The sequence below is a fragment of the Panthera leo genome, chromosome D2 (genome assembly GCF_018350215.1).
Source record: "Panthera leo isolate Ple1 chromosome D2, P.leo_Ple1_pat1.1, whole genome shotgun sequence".
Lineage (NCBI taxonomy): Eukaryota > Metazoa > Chordata > Mammalia > Carnivora > Felidae > Panthera > Panthera leo.
In genome coordinates, this window is record NC_056689.1 from 80,839,162 (window position 1) to 80,864,248 (window position 25,087).

General features: G+C 48.4%; 1 protein-coding gene across 3 annotated transcripts in view; it reads left to right on the plus strand.

Annotated features, from left to right (window-relative positions):
* FANK1 (fibronectin type III and ankyrin repeat domains 1) overlaps positions 1–25,087 on the plus strand; it is a 103,432-nt gene that overhangs the window by 67,373 nt on the left and 10,972 nt on the right. For all 3 annotated transcript variants that reach the window (XM_042909357.1, XM_042909358.1, XM_042909359.1), the window contains exons 2-5: positions 9,863–10,040; positions 16,158–16,282; positions 23,246–23,327; positions 24,346–24,420. In XM_042909357.1, the coding sequence (XP_042765291.1) occupies positions 9,863–10,040; positions 16,158–16,282; positions 23,246–23,327; positions 24,346–24,420 (460 nt within the window). The remainder of the gene's footprint in view (positions 1–9,862; positions 10,041–16,157; positions 16,283–23,245; positions 23,328–24,345; positions 24,421–25,087) is intronic.

Here is a 25,087-nt window from a genome sequence, read left to right on the forward strand (position 1 = left end):
TAGGGAGGGGGTGCCTGGGTGGCTTAGTCGGTTAAGCGTCCGACTTCGGCTCAGGTCATGATCTTGCAGTTCGTGGGTTCAAGCCCCGCATCGGGCTCTGTGCTGACAGCTCGAGCCTGGAGCCTGCTTCAGATTCTGTGTCCCCCTCTCTCTCCACCCCACCCCTGCTTGTGCTCTGTCTCTCTCTCTCAAAAAAAACATGAAAAAATTATTTAAAAAAATGTAGGGAGGTAGTAGATGGTTCTAGAGAGGTTAAGGGGGCATGGCTCTGGTGTCGTGTGGCCTGGGTTCAAAGCCTGCCTCTGCTGCTTCCTGGATGCCCTTCCTGGCAAGTTACGTGACCTCCATCCACAGTCCATTTGTAAACTGGGGGAAATTCTAGGATTTCAAAGGGTTGTTATAAAGAATAAGTGATAGGTAGTATCCTCGATCCAGGAGATGAGATGCGATCTATAAACTGCTTAGAACACGGTCTGATACAGAGTGAGGGCTCATTAAATTGTAGCTATTAAGTAATCCAGGTGTAGGGCAGGGATGGAGAGAAGTGGGAGCACACACGAAATAAGACCGGCCATGGTTGTGCTGATAATTGACGAAGCTGGGTGCCAGGTGCGAGGGCACTGGGCTTTCTTTCCACTCTTGTATGTGTTTGAATGTATTTTTTTATTATATTTTTACAACATAAAGCAAAAAGCACGCATGATACAAAAACACTTGAGGTTCCAAATTGATTTTTTGGTTTTGGATTATTTTCTTTGCACATGTTTCTAGGAGAGGGGTCACGGGGGGCGGGGGGGTTTATAATCCTTGTTGAATACGGCCAAATTGCTTTAGTGAAAGTATCGTTTACAGGACCATCCACGATCTGTAAGTAAACCAATTTTATCACAGTCTTAAAGAGTGCAGGGGTATTAACACTTCATTTTTTTTTAAGTCAAATTTTATAAATAAAATTGTACCTTCGTTATTGTAACATCCCCCCCCCTTCTTTTTTTTTAATGGAAGGTATCGTTGACCCACAATGTTACCTTAGTTTCGGGCGGACAGCCTAGCAATGGGACAAGTTGATACGTTATGCTGTGCTCATCAGGAGTGTAGCTCCCAGCTGTCACCACAAATGCCGTTGCAGCGTCATTGGGTCATTGGCTATATTCCCTCTGCTGTGCCTTTTATTCCCGTGACTTATCCTTTCCATAACTGGAAGCCTGGATCTCTCGCCTTCACCCACTCGGCCCGTCTACCCCCTCGCCTCTGGCAGCCGTCAGTTTGTTCTCTGGACCCATGGGTCCGTTTTTGCTTTTTTGACCTTCCCTTTTTTGATTAGTAGTAACTTTTTGAACATTTTCATAACTGTATTTACTGGTGGTTATAATTTTTAAAATTTCTCTGCTTCTGTCCTTGGTCCTTTCATCTATTAGGGTTTTGTAAGATTCCATTTTATGAAAGTAATAGGATAGTTTGGTAGAACTAAGCTCATCTGGGCCGTCACAGTTCATTTTTAAGTTAAAGGAGAAACAGTCATCACTACGTGGCTATTGTGATATTTGATTGAAAAGTCCTTCTTCGGTACGTGTTCACGGCTAACATTTTTGAAACTTCTAAAATCCAGGGTGTAGAAATGATTACGATCTCCTTGTATTGATTTGGAATATGTTTTTGATTCATGGTTGCTATAAATATATGGTCAAGCCGTGATGAATTGCTTCGAGGTGACAGCCTCCACAGTCGTTCTTTATATAGCGTCCCCCTCAGTGTGCTGTCATCTTCATTACAAACCATCTGCCACCGGAGACCAGGCTGCAGATGTCCCTTGTCAATGAAACTTGACCTCCGTAAATTTGCAGGTGTCTTTGGAAGGACAGGGAAATGACCATTCCGTTTTTATGGTATTCTGTATTTACCGTGAATATACTCCTGTCTGTTTTCTCCACCATTTTCTGCTGCCCATCCCACTAATCACAATTTGCCGATTCCAGTATGGACCCTGATCACTGGTTTTCTCTGTAGCCTTTTATTTATTTATTTTAATGTTCATTTATTTTCGAGAGAGAGAGTAAGAGCACGAACCTGGGGAGGGGCAGGGAGAGGATCCGAAGCAGATTCCGCACTGACCGCAGAGAGCCCGATGCAGGGCTCCGACTCATGACCCACGAGACCATGACCTGAGCCGAAGCTAGATGCTTGGTTGACTGAGCCACCCAGGTGCACCCCCTCCCCCCATACCTTTTATTTTTATTTTTTTAATTTTTTTTTAATTTTTTAATTTTTTTTCAACGTTTTTTATTTATTTTTGGGACAGAGAGAGACAGAGCATGAACGGGGGAGGGGCAGAGAGAGAGGGAGACACAGAATCGGAAACAGGCTCCAGGCTCTGAGCCATCAGCCCAGAGCCTGACGCGGGGCTCGAACTCACGGGCCGCGAGATCGTGACCTGGCTGAAGTCGGACGCTTGACCGACTGCGCCACCCAGGTGCCCCCCCCCCCCCATACCTTTTAAAATACTACCATGTGCCTCTCGTTGGGATACTAGATAATGTGATGTTTTTACTAATTCATCTTGTGAGTTTCTTTTTATAGGGCTGGCACATTTCTGTCGCATTATATGACTAAAAGCTTTTTTTAAATGTTTATTTTTGAGAGAGAGGGAGAAAGACCTTGAGTGGGGGAGGGGCAGAGAGAGAGGGAGACACAGCATCCGAAGCAGGCTCCAGGCTCCGAGCTGTCAGCACAGAGTCTCACGCGGGGCTCCAACTCGTGAACCGTGAGATCGTGACCTGAGCTGAAATCGGGCGCTAAACCACTCGAGCTACGCAGGCGCCTCATGTTGTGTTGTATTATTACAACCCATATCTAAAAAAAATTAGGATCCCAAGGCCTAATACTGTACAGCGGTTTACTTAAACTTTACAGTATTCTGTGTTAAAACCTATAATTTGTAAATGATAGCTTTTAAAAATGGATTTCTGGTGTGCTCGAGAGCCATATTTTATGCCACCATAGGGACTGAATGGTGACAGTGTATGAAGGCCTCTATATTTTATGTTCATATTATTTATTACTTGACAAATGGCAGGAGGGGCATAAAATTGTTTTATTTGTCAGATTTGCATAAGGACTTTCTTACGAAGAGCATTTATGGCACATAACGCATACCTAAATCCTCATACAACTGTCCTTTGGCGGTCTGCCTTGTTTTTTTCCCTTTTCATATTTCAGAAAACCTTTTTTTTTTTTTTTCCTCTTTTGTTTTTTCATCAAGGTGTAATTGACCTATAACCTTAGTTTCGGGTGTACAACATACTGATTCGATATTTGTGATCCCCACAGTGAGTCTAGTTAACATCCGTCCCTGTACGTAGGTAAAGATCATTTTTTTTTTTTTCCTCCTGGGATGAGGACTTTTAAGATCTACTCTTAGCAACTGGGAAGTTGCAGCACGGTCTTGCTTCCTGGGGTCGCGGTGTGGTGCGTTATATTTCCATGACTTATCTTATAGCTGCAAGTTTGTCCTCTCCTCCCCTTTACCCACCCCGCCCCATGACCTCTGGCAACCACCAGCCTGTTCCCTGTCGGGAAGCTTCTCAGGTGAGATAAGTTTGCCACGATGGAAAGAACCTACCAGCTGTCGAAGGGAACCTCGCAAAGTCGAAGGTAGGGTTTTTTCTTTCCTTCTTTGTTGGTATCTTTAGGAAAGTTAAAGTTTAAGCCTGAAATTGTGACGTGAGGTTACGTGATCGGTTAGATTTTGACCCTGGCGGGTGCCTGGGTGGCTCAGTTGGTTAAGCGTCCAGCTTTGGCTCAGGTCATGATCTCGTGGTTCGGGGGGTTCGAGCCCTGCACCGGGCTCTGTGCTGACAGCTCGGAGCCTGGAGCCTGCTTCACATTCTGTGTCTCCCTCTCTTTCTGCCCCTCCCCTGCTCACCTCTGTCTGTCTCTCTCTCTCAAAAGTAAATAAACATTAAAAAAATTTAAAGAATGTTTGACGCTGTTTATCAGACTTAAACAAAAATACCTTCTAAAAGATCTGATACTCTTAATCAGGAAAAAGAGTTCTTGCTCTCTTTTTTAATGTTATTTTGAGAGAGAGTGCGAGCAGGGGAGGGGCAGAGATAGAGAATCCCAACCGTGCTCTATGCTGTCAGCGCAGAGCCCGATGCGGGGCTCGAACTCACAAACTGTGAGATCATGACCTGAGCCAGAACTGAGAGTTGGATGCTTAACCAACTGAGCCCCCCGCCAGGTGCCCCCGGAAGAAGAGAGTCCTAAAAGTTCTGTATAAAAAGTAGCATCTAACACTGTATCCCAACTATGCTGGAATTAAAATAATAAAAAAGTAGCATCTAACTTGTGTCTCTTAATGTGTGTGTGTTCGTTTTATAAAAATTATAAAGAACAATTCCCCAAGTAGTGTTTCTCATGGTAGAAGAGAAATACAAATGTGGATAGGAACATCCCGGTTAAATAAACCGCAAAAAGGTGAGCTTTTGAGGTTTTCAAAAATGTTGATTTTAGTCACCTTCAGGAAGATGATTACTTATCATACCGCCGGTAGGTTAATCCTGGAATAGAGTGAGCCGGGCCTGTGGTCCTAGATATGCTTCCCTCCCTGTGCAATTCTCGGTTCCCTGTAAAGCGTGGGGTGACCAAATGTAAACCTAGAGGAACTTGTTCACGTATTGGTAGTGAACTCAGGTCAGCACGTTTCTCCAGTAGGATGTGTGCACCTTGCCCTGGTACGAGTATTCATATAGGGTCGTCTCACTATTTAACCCGTGTTCTATAACCTCTTCTTCACCTGTTACTGCCCTCCTCCCACCCCACCCCCACATCTCGTGCTGGACAGAAAGAGGCCCCTGGCCGGCTTCCTTCCCACACGTGTGGTGTCAAGGTGGACCGCAGCCAAACCTCCCTCTGGTCTTGGTGCCCACTCTGGGTCCTGTGCTCTTCTTAGACCACGTTCTTTTTCGTGGACCGAGTTCCCGACCCCGGTGCTGTGAGGGGGCTGGCCTACTTCTCCCTCCTCCGTGCGCCCTCCCTGCGCTGCGTTGAAACAATGATCGCCTGCCCTCGTCCACTCTTCTTACTAATTTTGAAATTTCCTGGGGGATCAAGTTGGTTCACAAGTGAAACCTTATTTAAAAAGAATGGTTTGACCAAAACACACTTGTTTTTTTTGTAAAGTTGATTTATTTATTTTGAGAGAGAGATGCGGGAGGGGCAGAGAGAGGATCCCAAGCAGGCTCGGCACCATCAGCCCAGAGCCCGATGCGGGGCTTGAACTTGAGTCGGAAGCTAACCGACTGAGCTGCCCAGATGCCCCCAAAATACTCTTATCTAGAGAGAACAAAATGGTGGTCACCAGAGGGGAAGTGGGTGGGGGATGGGTGAAATAGGTGAAGGGGACTGAGAGCACACTTCTGATGAGCCTGAATGATCTCTGGAATTGTTGAACCATTACACTGTACGCCTGAAACTAATAGAACGCTGTTTGTCAATTACGCTGGCGTTAACATAAAAATAGAAGAATGGTTTGAAGAAATCTGTAGCTCTAACGAATAGATTATTCACCCAGCTCTACATTTTATGTCTCTGCTCCCAAGTGGCAGTATGGTATAGGGTTGAAAGCTAGGGACTCTTGGGTGCCCGGGTGGCTCAGCCGATTAAGCAGCCTCTTGACTTCAGCTCAGGTCATGATCTCACAGCTCCTGAATTCAAGCCTCACATCAGGCTCTGCATTGACAGCTCCAATCCTGCTTGGTACTTTCTCTCTCTCTGCCCCTCCCCCCATTTGCCTTCTCTCTGTCTCTCAAAATAAATAAATAAAGTAAGTAAGTAAGGGACTCCTGAGCCAGACTGCCTGATTCTGCCGATTACTACTGTGTGAACGTGGGCAAGTTCTTTAACTTCTCTGTGCTCAGATACTTAAAAACAATTTTTTTTAATGTTTATTTATTTTTGAGAGAAAGAGAGGGAGGGAGGGGCAGAGAGACAGGGAGACACAGGATCCGAAGCAGGCTCCAGACTCTGAGGTGTCAGCACAGAGCCCGACGCGGGGCTCGAACTCACAAACCGCGAGATCATGACCTGAGCCGAAGTTGGACGCTTAACTGAGCCACCCAGGCGCCCCTGTGCTCAGATACTTTATAATGAAAATACTAAAATTCCTTGTACCACATAGTTGTAGTGAAGTTTAAACAGATAAGTATATGGAAAGCATCTATGAGAGTGCCTGGCACAGAATGAGCGCTATATAATTTTTGCTGTCCTCCCAGCCACCAGGCCCGTCACTTGCCATTTCTGACCGTTCTCATGCAGGCTCCGTGTTGACCCAGGCCTCTGTTCCCTTGGCATGTTGATGGTTTGCACTTTGGCTAGTGACGTGTTCGTATACATATTTTAGGATCCTAAAGCCAACATCCTAAAATATGTGTATGATCAGGTCATGACAAAAATACCAGAGTCTTTATCAAAGGGAAAATACAAACATAAAGTATGTATATTAATATATATGTATAAATGTGTAAGTATATATAATGTCCCTTGTCAAATGACTGTAGGTTGTTCAAAGACCAAAACGAGCTTGCTCTCATCCGCTGTTTTTTTTTGGGTCACCTGAAAAACCCTCAGGTCTTACCTGGCGAGAACACTCATTCGTATCCTGACCATCCGAGTTCTGTTTGGCATTAATCGCTTTCTGCCAAAAGCATCTCTTACCCAGGTTGAGATTTGCATCGTGGAAAGTTTTATTGTTAAGCGAGGAAGACTTAGAATATCCCCACTGGTCGGTGCACGGATTTTCCCTGTTCTGGTAACTAAAGCAGGTGCAAAGTGGCATCTCCATCGCAGCCCGTTGCTGCTACGACGGCCGCACATTCGTGTGGGGGCAGTGAAGTCTGGATCGCTCCCCCCCACCCCCAAGAGGGGGCAGCCCCTCAACTTTTCCAAACACCACACATTTTCCGCTGAGCCAGATCAGGGGGAGGGCTGGCGAATAGTAGGGGGTCCTGCCTGTGCTGAGACTGTAGCCGGATGGGGGCATGTTGCCAGGTCTGGTGGCCCTGGGGCCGAGCTCAGGGATAGAGGTCTGACCATCTGTGGCCAGCGCTAAGCTCTCGGATGGAGGTCTCTGGTTATTTGCCTGTGTCAACGATTCGCTTGCGTAACTGGGAATATTCTCTTTTTATTCCTCCTGTCAATTTGTGGCGAGCCATTTGGTTTTTCCATTTCGAAATTTGGTGTTCATTTAGGGTTTCTCACCCCAAAATCTTGATTTTTAGTGGGATTCTAAGCTGGGCTTCTTTGGAATAGAAGTATTATGTGACTTCTACTTATTTGGGGGGTTATCCATAACAGCCTGTCAGTCCTGGTCTTTGGAAGGACTGGTTTTAGAAGGTTCTGGAAAGAAAAAAAAAAAGAGTTACTCAACAATGGTGTCCTAACCTCAGGTGTGAGTCTTCAGGATATGTCAGGCGGCGTTGCTGGGATTAAATGAGATGCTAATACAGAAGGGCCATTGGCTGGCATGTGGAGGGTGTGTGTTCCTTTCCCCACAGATACTAACATACTAGTTAGTATGTTAACATTGAAATAGGTTTTTCTAAGGAAGCCCGGAGCCCCGTAAGAGTAACGTTTATCATTTTTATACTTTTTAATATTGCAGACATTTCAAAGTTATTGAAAATTGTACCCCCCCATATACCATATAGGTTTAAAACGCAGGCGTTTTGCCAAATATGTCTTAGATTCTCAAAGAACTGAAACCCTACAAATGTAGAGGTAAGTGTCCCCTCCTCATCACAGCTCTGTCCCTTCCCCAGCTTCGAGGTAACTCTACCCAGGTGGTAGGCATTCTTCCCATCCACGTATTTAACTTTTATGCACATGTGTGTATTCATAGATGATATCTAGTGTTCTAAACACTAACATAAGCGGTAGAACGTAGTGTGTCCTTTAAGCTTGTGTTTTCCACTCACTGAGGTTTACGTGTGTCACATGTAGCACTAGTTTCTTTCAGGTGCCGTGGAGGATTTCATTGGACGAAGTACGCCGGAATTTATGCAGCCACTTCCCTTTTTTAAAAAAAATGTTTATTTTTGAGAGAGTAAGCGAGCAAGCGGGGGAGGGGAAGAGGGCGTGGGGGACAGAGGGTCTGAAGCGGGCTCCGCACTGACAGCAGTGAGCCTGATGGGGGGCTCGAACTCACGAACAGTGAGATCATGACCTGGGCCAAAGTCGGACGCTTAGCCGACTGAGCCACCCAGGTGCCCCTCTTGAGCTACTTACTGTGTTATTTAGTCATCACAAGAACACTGTGTTTTTGACTGTTTCAGAGCATGAATTTAAACCCAGGTTTATCCCATTCCACCATGCCACGCTTTTAATAAATATTAGGAAAATGAAGTCGAGAAACGTGAGCTTGCAGGCTGCCCCCGAGAGTATCTCTGGGAAGTAAAGGACAGTGGTGTTGTCTTCCTGGCCTGGAGCAGGCAAGGCCAGGGCAGCCCTGCCTTCCTCAACGAGGGCCACGCTGCCAGGAGGCTCCCCGGGTCTGCGGAGCCGGTGGTGGGCCAGCTACCCGAGGACTGGCTTAAGGGAAGCAAAAATCTTTTCTTAATAACAAGTGTGCGAAATCAGTGATACTTTGGAGGCCCGAAAGGCCCTGCAGGATGGGCAGAGGTCTTAGAAGGAGTTTAAGAACCCAGCCCTCCAAGAATTTAACAGTCTCGCCCGAGTGGGTGAAGCTAACATGAAACACAACCACCGAACCCTGACCAACCTGGTGTGTGCTTGGGCCCCTTGTCATCTTTCATAGCAATGGGATAGTCTGTGTTTTTCTCTGCCTCTTGCTTTCTCGTTCGGGAATACCTTCTGGAAATCCTCTCAAGGCATGTCGTATAGAACTAGCTCCTTTTGTAAAGGCCATATTACATTCCACGCTATGGACACGTCATCATTTATTTGTTCCCTTAGAATCGGGTCATCTCTCTGTCTCTCTTGCTGTAAGCTGCTAAAAACTGTAGCACTTAATGCCCTCGAATAGGTGTCCCTCTGTGCTTTGATTTCTGCAGGCGTGGGATGGCTGGAGAGAAGGCTTACATGTCTTTTTAATTTTAATACATGCTGCCATATTGCTTCCTAAAAAGACTAGAATTCCTATTTCTCAACCACCAATGTGTGAGAGTGTCCCCTCCTTGCATTGTCACCACCAGTAGTTATGATAGGTCTTCTTGAGTGTCTGACTGGATATAAAGTTATACACCGTTGTCATGTGGCCAGTAGGGAATATGAATGTCTGTTTTGGACATTATGCTAGCTGTTTGTTTTTGACATTTTTTGGTGCACAGCTCATCTGTTGCCTGGTTCGTTATTAGCGGTTGGGTTTTCCCTTTGGTTCGTTTGTAAGAGCTGTTTGTATAGAATAGATACCAATCCTTTGTCATCTGTGCTACAGATACTTGGACCAGGTATATTTTTCTATCGGCTCTGTTAACCGGCCATTTCACTGATGGATTATAGCAGCATACTGAGTTTCATTAGCTCAAAAGCAACCTAATTAGTCTGGTATGTTAACCATCATCGTGGAAAGGTCCGTAAGTGAAATATGGTGTTGATGGGTAACGGTACTATCTACTCGTTCAGGTGTGGGGTAGCTCACTAACATCACCTGAATTTTCTGTCGCCTAAGCTTTTCAGATGTTCTCCAAGCAGGGCAGGGGGGCGGGGCGGGGTGGGGGGGAGATACTCACACGTGTGCTTGATGTGTGGGAAAATAGTCTGATCTCTGAGCAGCTATAACGTACTCAGAGGATCTCTGGTCCTTCCGGAAATGGAGTCCTGAAATTCTGTATCATTCTTTTTTTAGAAATCACACCATCCTCAAAGCCTCATCCACCTGTTGTGGGCAGAGTGACTCATCACAGCATTGAATTATACTGGGATCTGGAAAAGAAAGCAAAACGGCAGGGACCTCAAGAGCAGTGGTTCAGGTTCTCGATCGAGGAAGAAGACCCCAAAACGCACACTTACGGTATCATTTATACGTAGGTGCAGTGTTAAATTGCTTAACGTTTTGTTACGATTTCCTGATGAGCTGGAATGGTTTCTATCATTTCTAAAAGGACTTGTTTTGGGGCGCCTGGGTGGTTCAGTTGGTTAAGCGTCTGACTTAGGCTCAGGTCATGATCTCATGGTTCGTGAGTTCGAGCCCCGCGTCGGGTTCTCTGCTGTCAGCACAGAGCCTGCTTTGGATCCTCTGTCTCCCTCTCTCTGCCCCTCCCCTGCTTGTGTGCCTCTGTCTTAAAAAAGTCAATAAAAACTAATAAAAAGAGAGAGGCTTGATTCTACTCCTATTTTAAAAGGATTCATTTTCAAATGAAAGAAAAGAACGAGTCACACCATCTGCACGACTTTTGCGAATTATAGAAGCACGAATTTGTGCTTTTGGGAATTACAATTTTTGGAAGATAAGTGTTAGCACCAACTTTGAAATTAAACCTCCTATACCTTTGAGAGCTTCTTCGGCCTCTGTAATATCCTAATGGTATATTTTAAAACTCTGAAACGTAGAGACAGAATCAAGAGAATCTGAGAGGAGGTGCCGTCAGGCCGCTGGGTTTGGAGATGGTGGCTGGGCCCCCAGGTCTACCCTGGATGCCTTCTGGACCACCTGTCACATCGCTGTCCTTTGTTCGCTCTTTCCAGGCCATGCCGGTTCCCGGGTCAGGGCCTTTCTCGTTACCTTTTCTTTGAAGGCATTTCCTTCTGTTCTCGTATGGCTGGTTCCTTCACACCACGCAAACGTCAGGTCAAGTGTCCCCTCCCCAAAGGTCATCCAAAGTGGCGGTCCTTCCACCCAGGCATCCCCTCTGTCAGGACTTGATTGCTTGTGTCTTACGACATTTGGCTCTGCTGGCTTTGTCCAGTTTGCACGTTCATTTTGTCTCCCCACCAGTATTTAAACTCCATGAGAGGCAGGAAAGATTTCTGCTTGCTTAACACCCTGTCCCCCAGTTCCTAGGCAGTGGAGCCCTGACACACAGTGGGTGCTCTAAATATCTGTCGCATGAGTTAGTAAATGAACATCCTTGGGGGCAATCAGGAAGTCCTTTTTCTCTTAGTCTGCATTTCAACTCTTATTCCTTTGACAGCTTTGCCACTTGCAAAATGACTATGTTAGGTATACCAAACACGAGATAATAATAGGGTTTGGAACTGAAATGAATTTTGAGGTCATTGTAGATTTCGTATCCGGTCGTAAGCAGTAACACAGGAAGATCCCGTGTATCTCTGGCCCGTTTCCCCGGGGCTAACGCTATGGGAAACTTGAGCACAGCCTCACAGCCAGGATGCTGGCACTGGCCTGGTGAAGGGACAGACTGGCTCCAGCATGTTGCCGGCCTTTCCTCAAGGTGGCATCATGAGCATGCGAGGTATTCACAGAGCCTTCCACTGCCCTGAGTGATGATAGCCCTGAGATTTAATGAACAATTCTTTGTCCCTAAAACAAAAATAAAACAACCCCCCCAAAAAAACAACCGAAAAAACATCCCAGAAAACAACCCCCAGACGCATTTATCTGAAATGCAGTTAATCTGAAAATAATTCTTTGCCCGACTACTTAAAAATGTTCTTTTAATTATGTCAGGTCGTGTGTTATTCTCTATCAGGTAGTTTCCATCTAAAAGCATGAATTCTTTTTTTAATGTTTATTTTTGAGAGCAACACAGAGTGTGAGTCGGGGAGGGGCAGGGAGAGAGGGAGACACAGAATCCGAAGCGGGCTCCAGGCTCCGAGCTGTCAGCCCAGAGCCCGACGCGGGGCTCGAACTCACGAACCGTGAGATCCTGACCTGAGCTGAAGTCGGACGCTCAACCGACTGAGCCACCCAGGCACCCCTAAAAGCATGAATTCTGATATTAGAAGTGATTCGTATGGAGAAGGGAAAAGACTTCATCCCCTCCCCCCCCACCCCCACCCCATTTCCCTCACACACACTTGCACTTGGGCAAGTGGGGCCCTACTGGATATGCCTCCACTTGCTCTCGTCTCCCCTGTGGGGTGGCCAGGTAGAGAATGTCCCCAGCGAGACCGCAGCCACGCGCCCTGGTTTCCAGGCGGAGGTGTCTGTTTCCCCCCGGGGACCTGAGTGCTGTCTGGCTGCGGGATTCACCCGGACGAGGTCCTGACATTGCGGAGCTCACAGCGAGGCCTTCCGACCGCCACCCCCGAGAGCCTTCTGAAATGCTTGCCTTCCCTCGGAGAACTGATGCCAGAGCTTGCCGCTAGGTGGCAGAATCAGACTGTGTTAATCTTGACCTCTTTTGCTCCATTACACTTTCTCTCGGTGTCCTTAAAACTGGCAAGGCCGGACTTTGAAAAAGCAGTTTCGAATATCTGACCTTGGAATGATGGATGTGAGAACTTCTTTTTGACTTGCCAGTGTCCGTTCCCGTTCACGGCCAGCCAGTGCTGGTGTCCTCTTTGGCGTGGGCTGTCCTCACAGCCAGTCACCCAGTTTTCTGAGATCTCCCTTTGCAGATGCTCCCCCACCCCGCCCCTGCTTCCCCTGATGATACTGTGGCACTTCCCCCCCCATGAGGGTGCCAGCTCTATCTCCTGGACCATTCGTCTCCAGGTCCTATGACCATCTAGCACATTTGCTGACGGCACTGGCCTCTTGCCCTTTCTTCTGGCCTTTTATCCTTCCCTTCTGTCTTGCTAGGTTAGCTTTGTTAATTTTCCTTTTTTCAAATTCCCTTCCGCGGAGTCTCCATTTCTGGAAGGATGAAGGTCCAGCTCTTCAGACGATGCCTTTCACAGTTGGCCCCGAACCTGCCTTTCTGGTTGTCTCTCGTTTCTGAGCACGAATCTTCCAGTGAGATCTGTTTACTGTCCTTTGAATAGGCCTTGACTTCTCCTGCATGCGTGGTCAGCCGTTTTCCCTGATCGGACCAATCTTCCCGCCCCTCCCTTTCTTCCTCGCGGTCAGACTCAACCTGGACTGAACAACTCTTTACTAGCCTATTGTCTACCCCTCTAAATTCCTATGGCAGCTGTGCATTTTGTTCATGAATCATTCATTCATGGTTATCATGTATTTCATTCAGTCAGTCAGCGTGTATTAACGAGTATCTGTTGTGGGCCAGACATCGTTCTGGATGCTGGGGATGCGCACTGAACAGAGAGACACCATTTCCTCCCTCATGCTCAGAAAAACAATAAATAAGAGACAGAAGTGAAAATAGAGGGTAGGTCAGATGGTGATAAGTGCAGGGAGAAAAAGCATAGGGGAAGTTGGGGGTTTGGAGCAGAGGTAAAGAAGGCTTCCCTGAGAAGGTAACATCCGGGTAAGAAGGGAGGGATGTCTGGAGCCTTGCGAGGATCTGAAAGAACATTCCAGGCAAAGGAAACAGCAAATGAGATGGGCCTGTGCCTGGTACGTACGTTCCAGGAACACTGAGGAGCGGAGGGAGTGAGGAGAGCCACGTAGCACGAGGTCAGCGAGACGATGGCAGGTAGTCACCGGGGTCCGTGGGCCGGACAGAGCTGTGGCTTCTACCCCGAGAGACGGGAAAGCCAGCGGAGACCATTAATCTGAGGAGCGGCGGCCTGGCAGATGCTTTCCGACGATCACCCTGGCTGCTGAGGCGGGAACAGGCTTCGGGGAGGTGCTCTTGCCCTAAGTGAGGTGGGGGGTTGATGGAACAGAGTGTGAGCAGCGGTTGAACTCAGGATGGTTCTAAAGACAGACTGGAAGACTTTGCTGGTGGCTCAGATACGACATGGGAAGGAAGGAGCGGCTCCAAGGGGGCTGAAGCTGTGTCTGCGCCTCCGGGACAGGAGAGCTGTGCGGCGTGAAACCTCAGAACCTCTGTGCTTTGGACAACAGTTAATTTCCCCGCACGAAATCCCCACTGTGTCGGCCGTGGCTCCCCTCCACGCTGTCCTTCTCCCACATCCGCCTGGGCTGACGGAGCCGCCTCTGCCTGACTGTTGACAGTCACTGTGGCGGCGGGCAGAGGCCAGGGCACGCTGTTTCTGGAAGCTTCCATCCAGAATGGCACGTTTCACTCCTGCTTCTGCTTCATTGCTCGAGGCAGATCCTACAGCTGTGTCTGGGTTCAGCAGGACAGGGTTACGGAACCCTCGGGAGGGCACCGAATATTGGGGAACAGTGATCCAGTCTTCTGCTGGTGGCACCGAGGCGTTGGGCCCGGGCAACTCAAATAACAAAGATGGGAAGACGGGGAGGAGCAGAGCTCAGTTGGGACATGGGCTGGAGGTGGAGACATCGGAGCAGCGGGGGGAGATGGGGCTGCGGGAGGGTCAGGGCTACAGAAATGAATTTCAGAGTCGCCAACAGGAGGCTGGATTGGAGCTGGGGTGGGGTGGGGGGAGCATAGAAGAAACGGCAAGTCTGGCAACTGAGTCCTTAGGTGTTCCAGTATTTGGTTTCTTTTCTTTTTTCTTTCCTTTTTTTCTTTTCCTCCCTCCCCTCTCCCTCCCTCCCTCCCTTCCTTCCTTCCTCTCTTCCTTCCTTCCTCCTTTTTTTCTTTTCTGTATTCTTTTCCTTTCTCTTTTCTTTTCTTTCTAGACAGAGACAACACGAGTAGGGGAGGGGCAGAGAAAGAGAGGGAGAGGAATCCCAAGCAGGCTCCGGCTCAGTGCAGAGCCCAGCACAGAGCTTGAACCCACAAACCGTGAGATCGTGACCTGAGCCGAAATCAAAAGTCAGATGCTTAACCGACTGAGCCGCCCAGACGCCCCTGGGATCTTGTTCCTCACGTTCCATGTTTGCTGAGCTGCTGTGTCAAATATTTGCTTATTGACTGATAACGAAAATACGGGCGTGCGTTATGCTTTCCGCTAGATTGTTTTGTCTGTTTAGGTACCGCGCCTGGGCCGTGGGAAGTTGTGCTTCTCCCATAGGCTTGCTGCGCGGCCTCTGCTAGTCCCCCCCGCGGCTGGGCTGCGGTCCTTGTGGAGTACGGCCGCCGGCAGCGGTGTCCCTGGGGCCCTGTGTGTGTCAGGTGCTCTCCTTGGGGTCCTCTCGATGGAAGCGAGAGCCTCCAGCCTTCCATTAATGTGCTCAGTAACTTCTGCTTTCAGAACAGTTGTGTAATTTCTCTTTCCAGGGGTTACAAAGGAGCTGCTCGCTTCAGGGCGACCTTACGATATTTGGCAACATTGGGTTTTATGGGGGGCACTTTTGGCTTCATTTTGGCTCAACTATGTTGAGTCTTTGACCCTTGACATCGAATTCCACCGAAGCTGGGGTATTACATTCAATTTGAGCTCCTAAAGGTCTTTTCATGTGCCACAAAGCCAGGGTTCATTTTCTGATTCACGTACCTATAGATATGGCTTTACGCTCACCTAATGACAAAATCCACTTAACTCTTGAGACCATGTGCCAGCCTGATACATTTTAGGTGGTGACGACGATGATCTTTGGACCATGCGGTTTTTCTGAATATTTACCTTGGTTTTAGAGCTTTCACTTTGATGGCAAATATAGTTATACCGACTTTCAACCCTCCTGTTTTCCTGGATTCGTAATTCAGATTTTTTTTATTAAACACATTTTTTTTGACGTTTATTTATTTTTGAGAGAAACATGGAGCGTGAGCAGGGGAGGGGCAGAGAGAGGGAGACACAGAATCCGGAGCAGGATCCAGGCTCTGAGCTGTGAGCACGGGGCTCGAGCTCACGGACCGCGAGATCACGACCTGAGCCGAAGTCGGATGCTTCACCGACTGAGCCACCCGGGTCCTCCCCTCCAATGTTTTTTTCTTAATGCTGTTGGTATCATTTCTTCACTGTCTTCCTTATCGTTTCTTCTTTGTTGATGTGTATCAGTTACCCCTTGCTGTGTAACGAACTGCCCCCAAACTTAGTAGTTGTGCTTAAAGCAAAAAAATCATGTGTTTGCTCCCGATTCTACAATTTGGGCAGGGTGGGGAAGGATGGATGCGTGACCTGTCCTTTGCCCTCAGGGCCCTCGCGGTCTAGCCTCGGAGACTGACCACAACCAAGACGGGGTCGTAGTAGAAGCAGCCCGCGTTCACAAAGCACTTCCGCTTGCTTTTTTAGGGACTCTGAGAGCGTGCCGATTCGATCACCTGGTATCATCATGACGCGTGTCTCCTCTCATCTAGGGGATATGCGACAAAGCATGTTGTGGAGGGTCTGGAACCATGCACGCTGTACAGATTTCGGCTGAAGGTCACCAGCCCCTCTGGAGAATATGAGTACAGCCCGGTGGTCTCGGTATCTACGACCAGTGAGTACACGCACGCGGAACTCATTTGCCTAAAAGTCAGCGAAGACGATAGGCGGTGCGGAGGGAAAAAGATCCCGCCTGTTGCCCGGCCTTCCTGGAAACAGACACGGGTCCACTTTTGAACACCGGGATGACACTGTTTATGGGCCGGGCCTGGCCGGCGCGTTGAGGGAAGTCTCCTTGTGCTTTAACAAACGGGGAGAATCGTGCTGGGGCCGGCACCGCCCTGTGAGTGCACATTCAGTACAAAAGGGTGGGGTCCCCTGTCTTGGGAAATGGGCCGCAGGGGTGTGGGCCGAGAAACAGGCTGCCTGTTTGGGTGTCTTCAGCGGAGGAGGTCTCCAAAGCGGTTTGTCCGTTTTGGACAATTTCAGTTCTGTGTCTTGACACACACATCTGATTTCCGGCGATGCTGTGAGTGAGGAAAACTGAAGAGCGTGGCTTCCACAGGTGGGGCGGGTTGTGCCGCCTGTGACCAGTGCGTCCTTTCCCCAGGTCACGTTTGAGGGTATGAATATTTTCTGTGATCGGTGATTTTTTTTTTTTTTTTTATTATGAATGAATGAGTGAAGGAATGATTTTTAAATTTATTTTGAGAGAGAGCGAGTGGGGGAGGGGAAGAGTGAGAGGGAGGGAAAGAATCCCAAGCGGGCTCTGCTCTGTTAGCGCAGAGCCCCACACGGGGCCCGAACTCACAACCCACGGGATCGTGACCTGAGCCGAAGTCAAGGGTCGGAGGCTTAACCGACTGAGCCACCCAGGCGCCCCTCTGTGATTGCCACTTTAAAACGTTTTAAAGATGTGTGTGTGGTAAAGATTAAAATGGTCAGGAATGTTCTTCGTGGCCTGCTTGCTGAAAACACACATCTTTTTTGAGTTGCACAAAGAAAATCTTCCTCTTGTGAGTAAAGGTAATTTAAATGTATTCACTTAGAGAGCATGAGCAGGGAGGGGCAGAGAGAGAGGGAGAGAGAGAGAGAGAGAGAGAGAGAGAGAATGAACCCCAAGCAGGCTCCATGCTGTCAGCACAGAGCCTGATGTGGGGCTTGAACTCATAGGCTGGTGAGATCATGACCTGAACTGAAATCAAGAGCCAGATGCTTAACTGACCCACCCAGGTGCCCCTCGTAAAAGTTAGTTTAAAGTTTTAGTGAATATTGCATTTGGCATGTTTGTGTACACGCACACACACGTACGTATATATTATATATATATATCATATCGTATGTATATATGATTCAGGTTGTGAGCCTCTAAGATCTTCATTTGCAAACAAGGCACTGGGGAGTTGGGTCTTAGCTTGGCAAACTGAGAATTCAGCGGCAGCCGTGAGTCCTGTACCTCCCCCAAGGTGCTCCGCTCATTGCGAAGGCACAGAATTTCAGAGCAGACTTTGAAGGGAAATGGTCAGTTACAGAGACACAGGTCCGGAAAGCGGGCTCGTCCTTAACGTGGTGGCCACGAAAGCATTTTCTTCATATGGGGGTCAGGTTGCTCCTGGAGCTTTTAGGGGAAAGAAAGGAGGCAGAGCGTGGCCTCTGCTGTGTTGAGGGCAGGCACGGGGAAGGGAGGAGCAGGGACGGGGGGAAGGTTAGCCAAGGAACCTGCTGTTTGAATAGAGTCTCTGTGGGGGATGCTGGGCCAGCATGCTCCCCGCCGTCCTCTCTCCCCAGCCGCCCACAGGCCACCCCCACACCCCACTGCCTTCGCCCCTGCTCTCTGGAGCGTTCCCACCTTGGAGCCCCCCGTTGCCGGCACCCCTTCCCCTCCTGCCTGCTGAGCCCGCTCCACAGGTAGAGCCTGGGTGGTTCCTCGTGCTCCCCACCGTCTGCCATGCGCCTTCCTCAGCACACAGCTTCGTCTCACCGCTTCTCATAACACTCTGCATCTTATTTTATGTATTTTTCATCCTCTTTGTCTCCCACCAACTTGTGTGCTTCTGAAAGGAGGCTGGGATGGGACGGTCATCTAGCATGTAGAGACCCATCGTGCATAGTGAATTTTTTTAAATGTTTTTATTTATTTTTGAGACAGAGGAAGACAGAGCGTGAGCAGGGGAGGGGCAGAGAGAGAGGGAGACACAGAATCTGAAACAGGCTCCGAGCCGTCAGCACAGAGCCCGACGCGGGGCTCAAACTCATGGACCGCGAGATCGTGACCCAAGCTGAAGTTGGACGCTTAACCGACTGAGTGCCCCCCCATCTAGCATATTCAAAGTACCACCTGGAATCTTAGAAGTCCTGTCTACCCATCCAGCATGTAGAAGTCCACAACAAATGGGTGGATGGGCGGGGGGTGGAAAGGCCCAGAGGCAGGATTAGGATGAGGAGAAACACTAATTGTCTCAGTTCACACTCACTCGGGAGATGGGCGTGTTTCCCCCCTGGCTGGGGCGAGTCCACGTGAACCGGCAAGGTGAGGGTGAACAGGACGCAGGACCCGCCACGGTGAACCTCGGGTGGCACCGGCATCTTTCGTCATACCACGTCAGAGTCAGGGCAGGGGCTTCTGGGCCTTGTGGCCAGAATTGACGGGGTGTTTGGGTACCATTGGGAGCCCTTTAGGAAGGGCAGAAACCTTAGTCCCTTTCAGCTGACGGGGATTGTGCCGCCTTCTCGCCAAGCTGGCTCCCGAGAGGCGGCCACAGAGAGCTGGTCCAGTAGTCCGGGGCATCCGTCGCTGCGGTCCGTGGCTTCCATGGGTCATTAGACAAGACCTGCTGCGGGGACCAGGCGTGACGGAGATGTGGTTCCTGGTGATGACCGGGGTACTGGGGCTTGCGGAGCATTTCTCTGTCAGGTCACAGCGCAGTGCTGCGGCCCAGACGCAGCCTCAGGGGCTCTCCTGGGTGGCGAGGGTCAGGTACCGTCTTCTTGCAGGCTGCTGCTCTCCTGTACTATTATTATATTTATAACACCCACAGCAGACTCCCTCAAGGAGGGCAGATCATGCTAAACAAAGAATTACAAATGTGAATATTCTACGAAACCAGTAAAAATGCTTCTGTGGGCTGATCATTTGCATTTAGCTTGAAAGTGTTTTAATGAGTCGCAAAAGCATGTACTTTGTTTGAATAAAGGATGCTCAGCTTTTTTTTTTTTTTTTTTGAATTCCAGGTAAAGTACACGAGACTCTTGCTTAAATGAGGCATGCAGTTTTAATCAGTTGGGCCCTTAAAAAGAGAAAAACAGCTGCTGCTTGCTAATTGGCAAATATCTCCTCCAATGAGCTCATCATTTATTCACTGCTTCTAATAGAGACTTAAATTCCACCAAGAAAGTTTTTCCCCCGTTGTGATATCTGCTGGCATATGTGTGGCCGAATGACCCGTTTACAGAACAGGGCGATGGCTTTCTGCCTTCTCCTCCTGGGTGGCCCCTCATGTGGTCCTGCCTGATGAGTTCTGTCCAGCGTAGGTGAGCATTCCCGGACATCCTCCCCACGGGCAGTATCCATTCTGTGTCTGTGTGTTTGTCATTGCAACACTCGGGGTAAACATTAGCTAAACAAGCCCACAGAGGCAAAGCCCGCCTTCTTTATAGTCAATTGCACTTGACTGATGGCAGTCCCTTGGGCCAGGCCCACAATGTCTTAAAGGATTCAAGGGTAGGGGGAGTGGAGATAGAACTGCTCTGCACTGCGAACATGAGCCTTTTCATTTCTGTTTGTCTGTCAAGTTCGCATAAACCGGGACTGTTCCAAATTCCTTGGTTGATTCACGTCTGGTGCGAACCCTCAGAACCTCTTTGCCTTCCTGGCAGTTTTCTGAGACGGGTTAATGAGTTAACGCTGCGGGTCATAGTTTTTTATGCCCCGAATGATGGTTCTTGCTTCCTTTTGCTGAATGAAACTCAGCAAGGAATGATGAACAATTATGCTGTGTTCCTTCTCTTCCGTGAGACGGCCTTTTGTTTTCAGATCAAGTTACGAGGGCACTGGTTACCTCTTGCAGAAGCCGGACTAGGCGATACGTTCATTTAAATTATGTCCTACTCTCAAAATACTCCAGTCTTGGCTGCACGCGGCACTCAAGCTTCTAAGCCCAAAATGAGCTTCTTCCGTTTCCCGATATTTGCACGCTGCGGGGCTTTGTGGGTAGGACGCACCAGGGGGTGGCCCCTACTGGGACAGCTGTACAGGTCATGTCAGATGATGCGGATTGGAGGCGGTCGGTGCATAAATATGCTGGGATACCGTGAGTGCTTTTAGAGCTTTCTTTAAAATCTCAAGAAGTTAGCACTTTTCTGGAGCGTTTTAGTCTCTGGCATTCCCTTCCATCGAACACTTTGTGAGGGGGATCCTAGTTGTTTATTCAAGAAGTCTGCTTATATTCAAGATTTAATACGATTGGAAGCATGCGATGGCTTGGTCAGCTACCTCCCACCCGAGGAAGGAGCGTGGCCTTGTGAAAAGACTCGTTTTGAGGTCCGATGTTGCCCACTCCTACCTGCTGGACCTTGGACAACTCGCTCAGCCTTCCCGGCTCTCCATTTTGTGTTCTGAAGAAGAGTCTAGGAAGCCTTGTGTCGAGTCCTAGGTAGAGCTTACTCAATAGGATTTGAGTTAGGGTGCCATATTCTAAAAGTTAGTAGGACTAGGATGAGCTTCCTGTGTTCTTCTGGATGAGTCTATGCAAATTGCTTGTTTTTGTATTTTTAGTGGGGATTGAAGTTTGAGAGTCACAGGACGGGGGCTATTTGGTGGGGTAGCAGACGCATAGTTGCCCTCCTGCTCTTCTCCTCCTATCTGAAGAAGAAAGGGAAACCTTCCATGGGTTTGTCTACTCAAGTATGGATGGGTCACCTAATAGATCACTTGCAGTCCGTATTACTCTAGCCCAGAGTTTCTCAACATTGGCACTGTTGACATTTGGGGGCTGGATCGTTCTCGTCCTGTGTGCTGTAGGATGTTTGTTGGCATTCCTGGCCTCTACCCAACAGATGTGACAACAAAAAAACATCTCCAGACTTTGCCGAATGCCCTCTGGGGGCATGGGGAGGGTGTACAAAACCCTGCTCCCTTCCCTAGCCCCCAGGTGGAACCCCCAGGCTAGCCATGATCTTCCTGGGAAGGCCCGGGGACAGCGGTGGGTCCTGTCCCTTGACATTTTATCATGATACTTTTATTTGAAGCTTTTGGCCTAAAAATATGTGCGGAATGATGAAAAGGAAGTACAATGTGGCTAAAAAAATCTTTAGGAGATTGGCAAGCTCTAGCAGACAAAATTGTTATTTCAAAACGGTTTTAACTTGGCTTAACTTTATTTTTACCAGAAGAAAGGGTATCAGTTAAAAGGTCACTCTGATAGCGATCCCTACATTCTTCTGTCCCCGGTTTCCCAGCGAAAATCCTCCAAGGAAACCGGTAGGAAAGTGGCTCCAGTGCCCAGGAGCTGACATCCCACAGAGTTTTTCTACCATAAGGAGCAGGAGCAGGGAGTTTTACATCCCACCGGGCAGCGATGCGCAGGGGGCCTCTGCAGAGAGGGTGGTGAGGTGGTGGGTGGGCCCCAGGAAGCAGTCTGGGGGGCAGTGTAGGGGGTGGGTGTTTTAGGGTTTAGGATACTAAAGGGAGGGGAACGTGCTTGTCTTGTTCTCTCTGGTCAGTGTCAAGACCGGACGTGTGAGTTACTTAATGAACGTTTGTTGAATGAATGAATGAGACCTTTGAGCTGCCGGAACCGGGGATTATCAACTCGGTGCCCATCTGGGTCAGGTGCTAAGTGCGTGTAGGGGGCTGGGCGTAGGCAGAAGAGCATGGTGGGGCTGTGCCGCATAAGGGCAGCCGCCACGGCCTGATGCCACCAGCTCGACCACAGACCCGTGTTGGATATTAACCAGGTGCCAGGTGCTGTTCTGAGTGCCTCCCTTGTGTCTCATTGAAGCGTAAGTGTTCACACAATCAGGACGTCCATGTGAAACAAGTCAAGTCGTGGAACAAATGCCTTGAAAGATGGGCTTCCCTCACCTGGTCCTTTTTCCTCCCACTCTGCTCATTTCTGAACTTCAAGCCTTTTCTCCTCTCTGAGGAGTTCCTGTTCTCCAGCACAGACGGACGCCCTCCCTTCTGCCCCACTTCCCGTTGTGCCTTGAGTATTTTGCAGAACCCTCTTCCTCGCTCTTCTCCACTTGGCAGGCTCTCCCCCACAATCGGGCTTTCTCACGGCGGTCCCCCTCTGTGAATGAGCCCTTCCTGCCCCCGGAAGCTCGGGAGAGACCAGGCCAACCTGAATGTTACATTCTTGGGAAGAACTGAACTTTAGGATTTCAAGTATCAAAGCAATTTAAAGCAGATTTTTTTTAAAGGTTTTATTTTTTAAAATTTATTTTTGAGAGAGAGAGAGAGAGAGAGAGAGAGAGAGAGACAACCAACATGGGAGGGGCAGAGAGAGAGGGAGAGAGAATCCCAAGCAGGCTCTGCCCTGTTAGCGTAGAGTCCGACGTGAGGCTTGAACTCCCGAATCGTGAGATCACGACCTGAGCTAAACCCAAGAGTCGAACGCTTAACCGACGCAGCCACCCAGGCGCCCCTATATCGAAGCAATTTATTTTTATTGTTTCTTCAAGCAGTTTAGTGACTCTTTGGCAAACAAGACCATATTGTGACGATAGTGGGGCTTTTCTTGGCTCATAAGAGGCATGTATTAAGTCTTAGGAAATCTGAAAGGATTATTTTCACATATCAAAACCACACTCACAAAGTAATACTCTTATAACTCGAGACTATCCCAGGTCCTTAGGACCATCTAAATGTTCTTAATCTATGGAAACAAGGTCTTTTTCAGTAAAAGAAGTTCAATAGGAAACCGAAGATCTCCTTAACGGAATAGCCAAGTGCCTTCTTGGGGGTGAACGTGTGAGCATCCACTCCAGTCCACTGGGTGGGGGGCGGGGGGGGGGAGGTAGCCAGGATGAATTTTCTTTCTGTGATTTTGGATGACTGCTTTCCATCTTCTTTGTTCAGGAGAACCCATAAGTAATGAGCACTTCCATCGAGCTGTCAGTGTGAATGATGAAGATTTGCTGGTTCGAATACTTCAAGGAGGGTGAGGGAAATCTGCCTTAAATTTTTTTTTTAAATTTTTAATGCCCAGCAAGTGCGTAAAATCACACTTACTTCCCCCAGATTTTCCATGCCTTCGACACTGCTCCAAAATTGATCTCCGGTGACTAGTGTGAGTTCAGCATAGTGAATAAAGATGACCTTTATGCCCCGTGTAAATCCTATATTTTATAATTATCTAATGAAAATTGAAGATGAAAATGAGAAGTCTGGGTGTCCTGTGTTCTTTCCCAGAAATAATTTCTGACTCTGGCTTCTCTGCCATCGCGTTTAGGCACCTTTCACCCCCAAGGTGCCCATATTTATCTAATTCCTGATGAAATTAAGGAATCATGACATCAGCTGTTTCTTATTCAAACGTTGGTGAAACGCTCAAAGAAAGGTAGCAAACACAGTGGCTACCGATGGGACGTTTGAGGCTGCCTCCTAATGCAAAGGGGACAATGTGACTTAGATTCTTTTTGAATATCAATAGTTTGGAGTGTGTGAGAAGACAGGTCATTTGCGAGCAGGGCTCTTAAGTTGGAGAAGAGAGGCATCCCACAAAAAGCCAAGGCTTCTAAACTGGTAGAGTTTAAGAGCTCTGCTTTCCTCCTCCAGTGGCAGCGTTTCGTGTCCGTTAGGTGAGATGGGAAATGCCTGTCTCCCCCAGTGTGTGCTCGTGGTGGACCAGTGTCTGAACCGAAGACCGTGTCCCCTGCTGTAGGCGGGGGAGGTACTCCTCACAGAGAGTTCCATCTGGGGGCATCATGGTTCTGAGTTGAAGGGACTGCTTAGTCTAAGTGAAATCACAACACTTTTCTCTCCTTGTGCCTTTGAATCCTTTTAAAGGACTAGGCAGGGCAGTGGAAGACCACAGAAACTTAATGGCCCAGAAGAAATTGGAATTTTTGGGAAAACGCATCATTGTAGCCACCTGTGCCCCGCGCGAGACATCAGCGGTGACTCTCCGGGGAGCCATGCCAAGCACGTTAATCTCTCTTCTCCGTGTTTTTCCCAAGAAACGTTAAGGTGGATGTTCCCAATAAGTTTGGCTTTACCGCCCTGATGGTCGCTGCCCAGAAAGGATATACCAGGTGGGGCTCCTCCTTTCGTATCTCTGAGTGGTTGAACCTTTGTCTTTCCCCAAAGGCTCCGGTCAGAATATGGGCGGGGAGGGAACAGAGCATGCAGGAACCCCACTCCTTCTCCCTTTCCAAAACTGTGCCGTGTAAGGGCGGAACAAAAACTAAGCTGTGTTTTTTTCCTTTTTTAACTTATTTTTTTTTCTTTTTTTAATGTGTTTTTTTATGTCTTTATGTGTTTTTTCTTTTTGTTTATTTTTGAGAGAGGGAGCATGCGTGTGAGCGAGTGGGGGAGGGGCAGTGAGAGAGAGAGAGGGACGGAGGGAGAGAGAGAGAGAGAGGTGGGGACAGAGGATCCGAAGCAGGCTCTGCGCTGACAGCAGAGAGTCCGATGTGGGGCTTGAACTCACGAACCGTGAGATCATGACCTGAGCCGAAGTCAGATGCTCAACCGAGTCACCCAGGCGCCCCTCAGCCGTCTTAATCACGAAGTTCTACAACAAGCAGGAGGCCATGTAAAAATGTATAAATCCTATGGTGAGGAAGAGAGGTAGCCACTTAATTGTATTTTGTAATATATTTTATATGTCCCAGGAAAACTGGTTATTGGAATTTGAATTTCTTTAGAAAAAAATAGAGCGGAAGGGATATTGATTCTGGAAAACAAACTTTCCTGATA